We start from the raw sequence: 14,823 nt of genomic DNA, 5'->3' as shown, positions 1-14,823 counted from the left end.
TCCACTTTTGTGAACTGGTTGTAGGTGGGTAAGAATAGAGGTGGCCTTGGCTGCAGCAGGAAGTTACTGTGCAGTGAAGGAAGGACTTGAGCAGCCAGCAGTTCTGCACGCTGTATGGGCTGCTCCAGGCGGGACGCGAGTTAAAGGCTCCTGCTGGGGTGCATGTTAAGAGAGTGACTGGAAGGCTGTTGTACATCTTTCTGGCTTGATAATTTGCTTAAATTCTGCAAACCACCCCTGAATTAGATGAAATCTCCTTCTTTGGAGATCTTCAAAACCCACCTGGATGTGACCCTGTGTCATATTCTCTGGGTGTCCCTGCTGGAGCAGGGGGGCTGGACTAGGTGATCTCTAGAGGTTCCTGCCAACCTCAACCATTCTGTGGGTCTGTGAAATATCCCACAGGTCCAACAGTACCTAAGTCTGTTCCCCTTGCAGAATGGGAAACCTGCAGCAGAAGCATCATTTAGATCATGATTTTTTTTTTCCTTAATACTCTCACAGAAGGGACATTTCAGAATCTGCTCACTTAGAATCATAGAATGCTCAGGGTTGGAAGGGACCTCTAGAGGTCATCTAGTCCAACCCCCCTGCACACGCAGGGTCACCTAGAGCACGTGGCACAGGACTGCGTCCAAGCGGGTTTGGAAGATCTCCAGAGAAGGAGACTCCACAACCTCTCTGGGCAGCCTGTTCCAACAAAAAAAATTTCCAATTTTGAAAACAAATAAAGCAGGGATCTTATAAGTCAACAGCTTCAATGGCTTAAGTGGTGTCCATCTAATACAATGACTGAAACAGGAATCTGTGACTGATTACAGCAAACACTACAGAGACAGAATTAAGGCCGAATAAGCAATCGTATCTTTGGTATCTCTTGACTTTGAGCTATTTGATTTTATAAACTGAATAATGAGCTAGTTGGAGGCGCCTTTTTTCAAAAAGGAAAAAACATACAAGGAAAAAAGAAAGGTTTCACTTGTGAATCTAACAGCTATGCAACCCATCGTGAATCCACTAGAGCTTCAGTACTGTTTCAAAAGTAAGGCTTGCAGAAGGAGGGTGCCAAAAGGCAGCTACTACAAGAATGACACGTATCAAGATGTTGTATTACACAATGGCAGAGAAGTAGCTTAAACACCACAAGCAAGTGGTGTGTCACAAGCACAGGGCCTCACAGTCCCGCAGTACAGAGCATCTGTATCTGCAGGCAAAACAGTGCTCTCGTGGGAACAGCAACAGCAAGAAGATCCAGTCCACTTGAACTGAAACGTGATTCATATAAGGTGAATATTTTCCCCCTGAAATACTAGTAAGCAAGCCTGTGGGTTTTGAGGGAGAAAAATTGAGGGTTTGCAAGAAAAACTCTTTAAAAGATCAGATCCTCCCTACATATATTTGCTTGTCAGACCCATCCTTTCAAATGCAGTCGTTAGTAGCTTCCAGCACAACGTTTCCCCTTCACTCTACTGCATTTTAGTTCTAGCCATCTCCTTCAGGAGAAAAATAGAAGTGGGAGAACACCATGAATCTCCAGTAAAGGGAAGACACACATGAGCAGCAAGTGCAGGTACTAATAATATATCCCATTCTTACTCGATTGACAAAGGCATTTTACACTTCAGTCATTTCAGGGTCTATACAATATTTCAGCTACCCAGAACTCTTGGGTTTGAGTACCCATGATCAGTGCTCTGGATAAAGTCAAGGCATGAAAAGTCTTTAGAGAGTTTAATGATTACTCATTTTAGCAAGCTGTGTTGACTTATAGAGAACAGCTAAGTACTCAAATTTACTGGTAGCTCAAACTAACGTGCCCTGGAGCTGGGAGCTGGAACCCAGCATCTTTCTCTCAGCATTGCCACAACGTGGAGTGGGTACTCCCAGGCTGCTCTATCTTTGGCTGTTGGGGAAACCTGGCTCTTCAGGCCACGAAACCCACTTTTTCTGTATTCATTGTGTGTTGCGCCTTTCAGAAGAAAAACTATTTGAATCTGTAAGGCCTGTTGGGCACAAAATTCCCGACAGGGAATTCATTGTACACCTTACCTGCCTGCTGGGAAATGCAGTGTTCGACACCAAATATGCACGTGCCAAGCTCCACGTAGGACACGTGCAGTGCTTTAACAACAAACACGTAAAGGATTATGAAGTATTAGAGTATTTATATACATATATAAAACTGGTCCCTTTTCTCCTCAAAGAAGTCTTTACCTCTTGCTTGTTAGGACTTTGTCATAGCACTCAGGGGCCGGCTCCCAGGAACGATACACACGCCAAGGGTGGCTGCGGTTTTTGAATATGAAGAGATGGCTTTTTTATCAGCCAGATAATTAGAAAGTTAAATCTTGCAATGTTTATTGGTTTGGATGTATTTTTTTAATGGCAGAACTGAAATTGTCCCACTGCAGGCAGAATGACGCGCTACCTTTGGTAATGAAACCCAAGAAACATGGGCACTGGCAGCCTGCAGGGCAGTGCGGCGCTGCCTCTGTGCTACCCTTTCATTCCCTGTCGCCTCCCAACTTTCCTGTATGTTGCTGCCTTCCGCAGCACTTTGCTGCACAAACCCCAAACCTCCCTTTTTCCTGCCCCAGATGCTGCTCCGTGCTCAGGGGTCGCTCCCACGTGCTGCTCCTCCCCGGAGCAGCGTGAGCTCTGCCCCAGGGCAGCCCCGTGCGAGTGGCCGCCGCGCTCCGTCTGCCCAAGGGCTGCACTGAGGGAACGTGCCTGAACCAGAGACCCCCTAAACAAGCACAAGGGCATTTTCCTAGACAATGAAGGGACAGGTAATTCCAATTGTTCTAATCAAGTGATGTTATCACCGCGCAGTCGCCTCTTTTCTCAAAGCAGAAAATACACAAAATCCTAGTTACAAAAATATATTCTTGGGGCTGGGCCTATGCTGAATATTTTCAAGGCAGATTTCTAGCCCCACCAGAATTTAAAGCTATTTATTTGTACTGTTTATGTTTCTGATCCCAGAAAAATAGTTGCTAACTTGAACTCACTGCATGGGGCTGAGCAGCTGCAGGGTGATGGACGAGGCGAGGGCTCGAGCACAGCAGTGCAGGGGCGTCAGGAAACAGCCGGTGGGACATCAATCCTTGCACTATTTTTTTCACCTTGCAGGATCTTTAGATGGATCACCTTCTTCCGGAAATGCGTAACCACTGTCAAAATCTTAAAGTGTGAGCTATTTTTACCCCTTTAAAAAAAATGACTCCGGAGAGAAGCACAGGTACTGCTTACCAGCCTGCCCAGCAGGCAAGGAGCGAGGTCTTAGTGTGTTGTGCCTGAAAGCAGAGCAATAACCAAGTTTCATAGTTGTTTTTTTGGCCAGGAGAGGGCAGCTGTATCACACAGACTTTTTCGTGTGGTTCTTCTTGCGTTGTTAGATCTCAGCACTTGTGTTGTTAGATCTCTGCACTTGCCTCCGAGTAACAAGTACTCTTGGAAAAAGGACCTTGTCAAGGGATAGACTGGCCTGTCCCCTGGGCCTCCTGGCAGTCTGTTCTGAAGCTTAGTCCCCATCTCTTAAAATCACACGTCCTGCTTGTAGCTCTGATCTTGATATTCACTTTGCTTGGCTTTTATTGCATACCAGCTGCATACCACACAAAGACACTGTGTCTTCTGATTACTTATTGCACAAAAGAAGTGCAGGGTAAGAAGATATGCATCAATACTGGTCATTAAAAAAAAAATAGATATATATTAAGAACAAAGTGTTTTCCAGGGCAAGGATATTTGTTCTGCGCCTGCCCAGCTGTGCTGCCCCTGCAGTGCTGTAGGGAGTCACAGGGTCCCTGACTGCTCCCTCTTCTTCTCTGGAGCCGCAGGCAGAGGCCCATGGCACAGTGGGCAGGTTTGTTGTGCTGGGTGCCTCGGGAGAAGACGGATGCACACAGAGTCATCAGCATAAGGAAGCCCATGAAAGCATCTACCAGACATGCATGTAATTCTAGATCACGCTGTAGAGTAAAACCCTGCCAAGGGATTTGGGTTCAGCTTTACAGAGACCACGAGCCCGTCCCAGATGCAGCGGGGGAGTCACCAGCTTGCAGAGAGCCAAGCGATTCCTGCAGGAATCCCCGCGTGTTCCAGGCTCCTGTGTGGCGCATGTATGTCCTGGCACGAAACACAAGCCACAGCAAAACCCAAAACAGACACATGATACATTAAGAAATCACGCAGACTACACGGCCAAGCGTTTCATAGCTTGCATAACACTCCCGGGTAAAAGCTTTTCAGGGAAACAGGAGTGGGAAAGGGAAACTGAGATACTGCCTGTGATGGTCCTGTAGCGGTATCCGTGTGGCTTCATGTCCCTGCTGGGGATGAGAGCACTGGACCCATGTGCCATGTTGGGCTTCCACACTCCACTTCGGGCCTCCGTCCTCCTCACACAGGCACGAGTTGCGTGGTCATTGCACTATGCCTAAGCAGCTGATACAGAACAAATAAATGCTCCTCCAGTAGCTATCCAGAGCTCAACACAATGCTGCTTCTGCGGGACTTTGACAATCAGGTTTTTGTGCTGCTCCCTCTTTATTAGGGTCGTGGTCTCCATCCATACCATCCCTGCGACTAACACTGAGAAAATGACAGAGCCTCACAAGCCATATTTCGCAGGAGAGAGGGAAAGAAAGATATGGATTCTGGCTTATACTAATCAGAACTTCCTTATTTGTGCAGAAATAGCAGCCCTGGGAAAACTGTCTCAGGCCCGCAGCGCACCGGCAGCCTCCCTGCCCAGGTGTGCACATACCCAACCCTGGTAGCCCTGCTCTCGCTGCAGGATTTTCTCCAAATACAGAGATCAAAGCAACGGCCAAGCTTCACTGCCTGCAGCTCCTCTCAGAAACCTCCCATAGAACAAAACCAGTCACAGCTTAATGTGACTCCAGTGACTAAAGCCTTGCTTGCACGTGGAAAAGAGCAGTCACCATATGGTGACTTCGGCCTGTTCTGAGACATCTGTAAACCAATGCGTGTAACTTGTAGTGACTTCATCATCCTGCAATGCCTTCTTGCAAGCCTGAACTTGCAAAGCTAATTTCGTAATTTCCCGGTGTTTCTCACGTGCTTCACCTGAAGCTGTGAGATACCGACCTTGAAGTATGAGGTAGCTGGGAAGGCTGACAAATGCCCGTGCCAGTTTCTCATGCCTACAGATAACTCGAGCGAGGGCGACGCATTGGATCAGCTCCCCAGCCTTCAGGCAGATGTTCTGGAGAAAGGACTACTTAGGGTCGGTGCAACACAGCACATAGTGCTGAAGATGTTTTTCTTTCCCCAGAGGAGACAACATGCAGACTACAGCAAAACTCTGCATGTGGTGAGAGCGGTTCCTTTGCTCGGTTACGGACTCATCTCCTCCACCTCTGATCTTAGTCTCTCAGCCCGCTCGAGGTGCAACACAGCAGAAAGCTATTGCCACCCTGGGGCTCCTGGCCTGTTTTTGCACCCTCTTGGCCCTTCCCAGGGCTGCCGCTGCCTCCCACCGAGGGCTCTTGGGCTGATTTCCTGAGCTCTGACAATGTCTTTCATAAGGATGCAGGACCTCAGGCCACGCTGGTCTGTTGGAAGCCTGTCGCAAGAGATGGCACCCCTTCTTAAATTATTATTTTAAATGAATAGACTACAGATAAGGTGACAAAACCCTGTTTGGAATAGGAATCACCAAGGAAGGAGAGGTGGGAGCCCACCTGTGGAAGCGCGAGGCTGCAGGGATACCTGCAGGAATACAGGCGGGTCTGGCTTCCCTCTCCTCCTCTCCCCAAGGAGCAGGGCTCCGGCCTGATTTCCTCGCTCCCGTTGAACGGTAAGACTGATGCTAGATGCAATCTTTTCCCACAAACATATCAGACCAGGAAAGCTTCCGAGTCCTCTAAAACCACCTTCAGGCACCTTTGGAGTGAGCTGCTTGCTACTCCTTGTTGTGTTTTCTGGCGCACATCTCCCTTCTCTTCCACCTTGACCACTATCTCTGTGACTGGGGAACAGCTATTTTGCCTCCCCTTTGCATGGGGCTGGGGCATAGAAACAGCTGTCTGAAGATGTCTACAGATCCCTGCAGCTCTGCTAGCTCCCTTGGGAAAAAGAGCCACTCCTATGGCTTCATTCACCTGGACTGCTTTCCATGTTTGCTTTTAGAGGAGAGCTAAAAATTTCACCATTTAAACATCGGACTGATGATACTCAAGTGCTTGAAAAACCTTGGATCCAAATGGTTAAATTTGCAGGACTGGTCCGAAAAGAACCCAGAAGCTGAAATTGCTTTGCTGGATGCTGGTTCTCACAGACAAGCCACAGAAAACTGGACAGCTCAAATAAACCCTGTATTAATGTAATTAGATGACAGATATGTCTGTGCATGCATATAAGTGCCAGTACAGTGCAGGGATTGCTTTGCAGCATCAGGGGAAGAATCAAGGTGCTTCACTCGTCAGAGCTTTTCCTGCACTTACTGTTGTCTCTGCCTCCGCCTGCTTGGAGATCCGAGGGATGCCCAAGGACACAGACCGCTACAGGGCACGTTGCAGTGGTGCTCCTGGGCACCCCCGAGGAAAGCCTGGGGACCAAAGGAGCAACGAGCAGAAAGTGCTGGGGATACTATGAGCTACGGCCCGGGCTCTCCCGGCTGGGCCATCATGCAGAGCTCTAATGATGCAGATGTCTGCAGGAGGATGTGCTGCCAGAGACCCCCTGAGCCAAAGCACCTGCCTAGGAGACTCTGCCAACGTCTCCAGCACCGTGAGCAAGGCAGCGACGTGACTTCTTCACGCGGCAGCAGAGTGAAGAGCCGCGAGGGCAGCGCGGGGCGGCCCCACGTGCGAGTCCCCCACGCGGTGCAGGGCTCGCAGGAGGAGCGCTGCCCCATGGGAGTTCCCCTGCACGGGACCTGCCCGCCGGCCCTGCAGCCTCTGCCCAGCTCTGCCAGGCGGCCGCTTCTTTGGCAAGGACTCTGCTAACGCTGCTTGCATGACGTCCCTCCCTTACTTTCTTCCTAGCAGAAAGCGTGTCTTAATCCAGCTCCCCCCTTCTTCCCTAGGCTCTTCCTTCAGGAATACCTCTCCGTGGTCAGGAGCTGATGTGCGCCTGCCGGAATGCCGGGAAGACGGGCTCTGGCCCCGTGCGCCTTGGGGGGGATGAAGTCACCGAGATGTGACGCCTGTTTCCAATCTCCAGCTGCTGGTAGGAGGCCTCATTACCAACCGTCTGAGCATTTCAGGCTGTTGGAAAATGCACAAGGAGGGCCAACACCGTGAATGCGCGCAGACCGGCATTCAGGCAGGCTTTTACAATAATACCCTGAAATCTGATGATTCTGTAAAAACCTGTGTTAAGCTCATTAAATAGAGAGTCCGTCAGGGCAGCCAAAGGTTTGCACACAGTGACGGACGTGTCGCCTTAACTCGCCGGAGGAGCCGTAGGCTCTGTCACAGAGCAGACCCTGCCAAAGTCACCGGTGCTGTCAGGGACTGCCATGGTGAGCATGAGAAGCACCAGCCTCCTCCGCTTGTGCAGGGGGACAAGACGCTCCATCAGAGCAGCTTTATGTGGGCAACACGTGGTTTTGTGACCCTGCCGCCATCCTGCTGCCATCCCCTCCTCCGAAACACGTTGTCACCTGCCACCATGATGTGGGAAACTCGTCACAGTGACAAGCGGCAACGCTCTCCACCCGCCGCCAGCTGCAGCATCGGCAGCTGCAGCTTCCTATAGCTGCAGAAATCACAACTTGGGCCTCTTCAAACAAGGAGAAAGCTCTTAAAACAGGAATTGGAACTTACTTCAGCTGCAGTTTACCACCGTATAAGATTTCACGGCTAGAGCGGTTAATGTTTGTAAAAAGGAAAAGGTTTGTTGCTATTCTTAGAAAGGGCACAAAAACAAAATAAAATTGGTTCAACTCGATTCAGCATCTCTGCTACTTTCTTTCAAATCATCTCAGTTACTTGTTTTCCAACAGATCAGCAAATGATCCAAATAGGGGAGAAGTAAGGAGGGATTTGGAAAATAATTTGGAAACTTCCCTTCTGCGGAACATTTCACGGCAGGCTGGCTTGCACCCACAAATATACCCCGTGGCCCCAGGCAGGAAAACTAGAAAACCTTGCTATCAATGAAAGCTGAAAGGTACTCGGGCTAACTTTGGAACCGAGGCTTGATATTAAACTCGGAGCACTTTTAGTACTCCCCGAGGTGGACCGAAACCACAGCAAATAGAGGATTTAAACCACTGATCTGGCCTAGGAAAGCTGCACCAGTTCAAGTTTGCTTGGAAGAATTTGCTGGGTTATGCTTGCGCCTGCAGAATTTGCGCCGGGTTTCATCACGTCTGTCTCCACTGCTGCTCTGAGAGTCCATCACCACGTAAGGCGGCTCCAGGACGAGGGCCTGCCCGCGTGAGGGAGCCTGGGCCACGCGGCCTGCGCGGGCGATTCCCCCCACAGCACGTGGGTCTCTGCCTTCAACCCTTCCTTCTGCCTGTTCCTCGTATGAAGGCTGGCGCTGGGGTGGAGGACGCCCCAAGATGCCCTGGTTGGCCTGGCACAAGCTGGGCCCTGTCTGGAGACCGGCCACAGAGGCCCAGGTGCACAGTTGTGCTCCACTGACACCACAGCAGCTCTCTCCACACACCCGCTGGGTCTCCACTCTCTCTGCACATCCTTCATCCCGCTTGCTCCAGGCTGACAACCCTGATGCCAAAAAGCCCATCCGGCAGCTCTCATAGCCTGCACACGGCGTACACACAGCAACGAGTTTTTATTTAGCCCTGAAACACTCACAGCAGTGAAATCGCACACCATCTACCTCCTCTCCCCAGGCAGACATCCATTTCTCTGGAAAACACACAAAATGTGATGTGAGCTTTAAAGCTACATTACAGCTCCCCATAGTGACGCTGTATCTGCCAAGTGATTTCCAGCCAGCTTTTCTGCTGGCTCTCTTCGTTGCTCCTCCTGGGGCAGTATGTTCTGGTTTACTGCAGCATATGGCAGCTCGGCCTTCCTTTGGCTTTTGCTGTCCTGTGCCGATACGCAGGATGTTGCCACTTTGTTGAACAGCTTGAGGAACAGCAGAAGGGAAGCCCAACAGGGCTTTCTGCCTTCATGGAGTTGCTTTGTAAATCCAGCTTGGGGAAATACTTGCCCCTTACCTCGGTACATGAGGTACCTGAAGAAACTGGCAACATGTTTTTTATCCCAAATCTCCTATTTCTTCGGTAAGCCAGTTCCAGGGGAATGAAAACTACTGATGCTTTCGGCCCTCAAGAAAACAGACTGTGCAGATAAAAACTTACCACAAGCATTTGCATGGGGGTTAAAGATCATTTTCATTTTCTTGCATAAGGAACCTTGGCCCTGTGAGGGGAAATACCAACAGCAGTAACGAAGAGTTCCTTTCCACATCAGTTCCTTCCCAGAACAAAGGAAAGGGTTTCTGAACGGAGAAGGACAACCACCTAACTGTATCACACTGTCCTGCTAGTGTGGGACACGCTTAGGCAGCCAGGCTCACCCAGGAGGGTCAGCGAACCTCGAGTTCATACTTTGGCTATTTGCCGTCACATGAGCCACCACAAGAACCTGCAAACAGCAACATCCTCCAGTGTTTGGAGTTTCTTCTCACGTTTGGCCTGTCCAGCAATAGGCACAGTGCTTTGGACAGCTAGTAGGCATGCCAAGTCCTGGTCAATGGGCAGGTGGCCTGGAGACCGAGTGTTTTGCCTGCAGACGGGGGCTGAGTCAGCGCACGGTGAAAACAGCGCGACAGCATTTCACCGACCGCAGGAGGCACGGTCGGCTTCACTCACCTTCCAGAGCAGCATATTGTGGCCGTACACACCTCCCTGTGCACAACGCAGCATCCATCCAACCTCCTGCACCATGGCCTTGTCCATCATTTTCTCATGCCTACCTGTCCGGCAAAAGAGAGTCTGTGATGGCTAAAAGGGAACACCTGCTAACAGGGAATCACACTTTCAAAAGCACTTTAAAAAAAAGGTGATCTTCAGCTCTTCAGCACTGGTCTAAACGTATCTCCTCTTGAATCTCAGTCCTCTCAAGTCTTTTGCCACCACTCATCACTATTCTCACATATCTTTGTGAGATGGGGATAGGTCTAACTGGGTAACCAGACCAAATAACCTCTGTCATGTGTGAACTGTTGACAGTGACTTCAATGATGAGAACATCGTTCCTCCACAGTACTTGCATGCTTAGAAAATAAAGAAATGCAGCTGTAAAAAATGCTGCCCAGGAGAGGAGCCGTGCTGCTGTCCCTGCACAGGCAGGAGGCCAGAACTAAATGTCTGCCAGACTTGTGGTGCCCAGGAAGCAGTTCCATCTGAATGCAGCAGCAACCAACTTTTTGAAGGTTAAAAGGCCGGAGCACCACGGTCTGCCCCTAAAATACCCCCATCTGCAGCAGAGCTGGCACCCAGCCCACATGCAAAACAAATGGCAATTCAGACATGGGACACTAACTCAGCAGGCCCATGCCTGTGGTGGCACAAAAGAGCCATTCTGTGGTCTTATTAATCCATCAGCAACTGCTAGTGATAAAATCCTTAACCCACAACTTGAAGTGACTCAACTCTACCCTACCAGGTGATCTCACCAGGCAGCAATTTCCCACACCAGTTTGTCAACAGCCTTCTTGATTAAGAAGGCCAATGGGATCCTGGGGTGCATTAAGAAGAGCGTCTCCAGCAGGTCGAAGGAGGTGATCCTGCCCCTCTACTCAGCCCTGGTGAGGCCACATCTGGAGTATTGTGTCCAGTTCTGGGCCCCACAGTACAAGAGGGATGTGGAGCTGCTGGAGAGAGTCCAGCGCAGGGCCACAAGGATGATCAGGGGCCTGGAACATCTGCCCTATGGGGAGAGGCTGAGGGAGCTGGGCCTGTTCAGCCTGGAGAAGAGAAGGCTGAGAGGGGACCTGATCAGTGTCTGTAAGTACCTCAAGGGAGGCAGTGAAGAGGATGGTGCTGGTCTCTTTTCAGTGGTGGCCACTGACAGAACTAGAGGTAATGGCCACAAACTGAAACACCAAAAGTTCCACAGGAACTTAAGGAAATTTTCTTAACAGTGAGGGTGATGGAGCACTGGAACAGGCTGCCCAGAGAGGTTGTGGAGTCTCCTTCTCCGGAGATCTTCAAAACCCGCTTGGACGCAGTCCTGTGCCACGTGCTCTAGGTGACCCTGCGTGTGCAGGGGGGTTGGACTAGATGACCGCTAGAGGTCCCTTCCAACCTTAAGGATTCTGTGATTCTATGATTCTTCAAAGGAAACCCCATACCGAGCAGCTTACAGAAACTTTTTACAAGAGGCTAAAAGCTACTGACTGGCAGGATGTCACCAAGAGAGGTTCATTTCCTGCCAGGAATGTGTTCTGTCCTGAAACAGAAAGGTTTCAGCAAACAAGTGACTAAAAACTATTTTTAAATAAAACTCAGGGGAATGAGAGATGATAAAAGGCAATGGGACTATATAAGTAGTTCACAGTTTACAGAGGATTATATATATGTATATACATGCATATATACATGTATACACACATGCATATACATCTTCACTGTGGTTTTCTGTGCATGGAGTAAAGTGCTAAGTACTAAAAAGCTGCAGTTCTGGGAAGTGTGGAGCCACCCCTATCTGTGGTGCTGGACCGGGGTAGCTTAAACTTTGCTGAGATGTACCCACAGCTGCATGAAAAACTCCATTATTTCTAGCAAAATGTTCACTTGAGAAATGGCTCTGGACTTATTAGACATATGGCATGATTTGCAAAACTCAGGATTTAAACATAGGATTTAGAGGGGTTCTATTCTAGCCATCAGATCAAGAAAGTTAAAAAAACAAGTTCCAATTTTTAGGAGAAAGACCTCCTACACATGTAATCTACACATGGGATTCAGAACATACTTGAGCCACACCAAAACAATGGAACAAGACTTCCCTTAATACAAACCAAAATTGAATGTACAAAAAGAACAAAGATGAAAAAAAACTGCAAATAGTTTATTTGCTGCATAAGGAAAACTTGTAAATTACATATAAAGAAATTGCTATGCTGTAGTGTATAATTTTCAATATTCCACAAATATAATTGTAATAAATATACAAACCAAAACAAAGTAGAAGACTAAATCCATCAGGCAACCTACAAAATGATTCATCAAGTTTCATACTTTGCAGCATTAACATGCTTAAAAATTTGTTGTTTTAAGTGCTGCAGCAAGTCTTTTCACATTTCTTTGGAGCATTTTCAAAACCATCTAACTACAAAATACTGTTCATAATTAGCAGGTATTAGTTAAACTACCCAAGAAAAGTAACACCAAAGTCAAACTGATGCAAAGAAATATTTCTTGTTTGTGTTTTTAAAATCCATTTCAGTTTTTCCAGGGTTAGGAATTATCTAAGTGCACTATGAGTTCAGTCAGCCTGAGGCATGGCTGACTTGTCATATTACGACTCTATACAAACTTCATAGATTATATAGCCCTGGAGATTTCTCTATTAGAGACATATTTGCTAAGAGGAATGAAACAAACAACATAGTGAAGCCGCAAGCTAGTTAGAATGGTTGTACCCTCAAGTGCAGCATGTACTTAGAAATACTCTTCCACAGTTTTATACTATACCACATCACACATTCTTTTTTTGACCTCTAAATTTAAAAATGCTGACAAAGGCTCTATTGATGCCCACAGCCTCTACAAGGAACATGTAGAAATTTTGGACAGCTTTTGCTGTTCTCTACCAATCATTTCTACATGTGTTGAAACAGGGGGCTGAACTGTATTTTACACTTTACTGCCTTGGGCCATGTTGACAGGCAGTTCTATTATTTGGTACAGATTTTTTCAAGCTGAAAGCACTTCACTATGCTTCACTATTACCAAATACTTGGGGGTATATAAAGAAACTCTCTAAAACACAGTTACCTAAAAATATTTGTTAATAAGCTTAATGCAAATATTATGTAGAAAAAATGGTTTAGTTACAAAAAATTCATTAGAGGGCCAATAAAAATATACTGAAGAGAAGATCTTTACAAAAGTGAGGTTAGGAAGTTCGAGGCATTGACGTTCACTGTAAACATCCTGTGTTCACTAGAATCCCTTGTCTGAAGTATATGTTCTGGTTTTGTTCCTGAGCTTCATGGCCAACATTTGCATAGATAGCTAAACCTATCATAAAGGGTGGTTTGTACAGACTTTTCTGTTCTGCTTTGTACAGAACTTCAATAAACTGATGATTTTACCTTTTGAAATAGTTTAGTTCTACTACAGGCAGATCAGGGAAACTAGGAAGCATGGTATGATTTCTGCATACTCAGTGCATTGGATGGATTGGGACAGCCACCTTATTAATCTTAAATAATATAAAGTGTAGCTGCTTGATGTTCTGGCTCACCATAAATATCTACCTCTGCTCGTTGCTGCAATGCTGCCCAAACTCTGCTCTGCCAAAGACTGAATATAGCAAAATGTCAAGAATCTGAGACCCACAACACCTAGCAATTAAAATCCCCACTAATAAGATGCAGCTTATAAATAGTATAGGAGACCTCACGGAGAATTTCACCTTTACCCAGACGATATGAGTGCTCTCATCCAGATTAGCCTTCCTCTCTTGGAGAAAGCTACAAAGTACTTTCAGGATCAACATGACACGGAGTGGCCTAAGTAACAAGTTTGAAGACATACTTGTATTTTGGATATGAAAAGCAGGTATGTGTTTGTTATTGCACATGCAATACACATGAAAAATGGTACAGATGGATAAATCCACCTCACAAACAGCACAACAGAAAGAAAAAGCAGCAAATTGCCATTGTAAATCTTATGTTAAGGCAAATCTAGATAAACACCCATATCTGGATTAATAAAAATGGGGAGTTGTGTTTGTTTTTTGTTTACTTTTTCTGTGATTGGCTTTTGCACATTGATAGAATTTGTTTAAGCACTTTCTGGACATCTTCATCCATTTGACCCTAGACAAGAGAAGAAGGAAAAAAAGAATTAAATTCAAACACCTCTCTACTCCTTAAGAAGACTTGCTATTTTAAAGATATATTAGTATATCAGTTTCCCAAGGGAAAGTTGCTTTAAATTTTTGCTTAAATAGTCAGACTATCAAGGGACGTTCTTAATATCTGCAGAAGAAACATATTTTGCTAAAATACCAATACTGCCTACCTGATAACATACAGTCATACCTGCACAGCATAGAGAAGATGCATCCGGTAAACTGAGACAATTTCCTGATGTTGTTTCTTCGTTTCCTAGAAGACAGTTAGACAGAAAGTCATGGAGCATTCAGAATCGCTCACTTGAAAACACTACATGGAAACTGCAAGGGGTAAAATAGTCTCTTATGCACATACAGATAGCCAGCTCAGAGACAGCATTGTGTTTCTGTCCGCTCATAACACAGCATGTTGGGAAGCCTAGCACACAGAAATCCCGTAATTCTACCCATCCTAGTGAACCAGACACTGAGCTGACATGGACTATAGGAAGCACTGGGCTGCAAAAACATGGAATGAATTCTACACTACATCTGAAACCCAGCGCAGGGAAGGTGCGTATAAAGGTCTAAATCATAAAATCTTTGACTAATAACTACATATTCAAACAAGGGAAGGCAACTTCCTTTCCTGTATCACAGACTGCCACTTCTTGAAAGCCACCTCTCTGCATAGACATGAAGCTGTTTGGAAAGCAAGCCTACCAAAAGGAAAGAACTGAACAGTCCTGCTGTAGATCCAACCCACTTTCCTGTCTTTTTGTATCTTTGCATTTCG

General features: G+C 47.0%; 1 protein-coding gene and 1 long non-coding RNA gene across 2 annotated transcripts in view; one reads left to right on the top strand and one right to left on the bottom strand.

The window, feature by feature from the left end:
- LOC148593136 (uncharacterized) overlaps positions 1-14,823 on the top strand; it is a 396,995-nt gene that overhangs the window by 371,437 nt on the left and 10,735 nt on the right. The window lies entirely within an intron of this gene.
- RAI14 (retinoic acid induced 14) overlaps positions 12,012-14,823 on the bottom strand; it is a 71,487-nt gene continuing 68,675 nt past the window's right edge. The window contains exons 16-17 of the mRNA XM_088532105.1: positions 14,236-14,301; positions 12,012-14,010 (exon numbers count right to left, since the gene is read on the bottom strand). Coding sequence (XP_088388231.1) covers positions 13,933-14,010; positions 14,236-14,301 — 144 coding nt within the window. The 3' untranslated portion in view covers positions 12,012-13,932. The remainder of the gene's footprint in view (positions 14,011-14,235; positions 14,302-14,823) is intronic.

This window comes from Tinamus guttatus, unplaced genomic scaffold (assembly GCF_059628265.1).
Source record: "Tinamus guttatus ecotype Peru unplaced genomic scaffold, ASM5962826v1 Tinamus_guttatus_pri_ptg000455l, whole genome shotgun sequence".
In the NCBI taxonomy this organism is placed as follows: Eukaryota; Metazoa; Chordata; class Aves; order Tinamiformes; family Tinamidae; genus Tinamus; species Tinamus guttatus.
The sequence above is the reverse complement of the archived record's forward strand: the minus strand, read 5'-3'. Positions and strand labels throughout refer to the sequence as shown.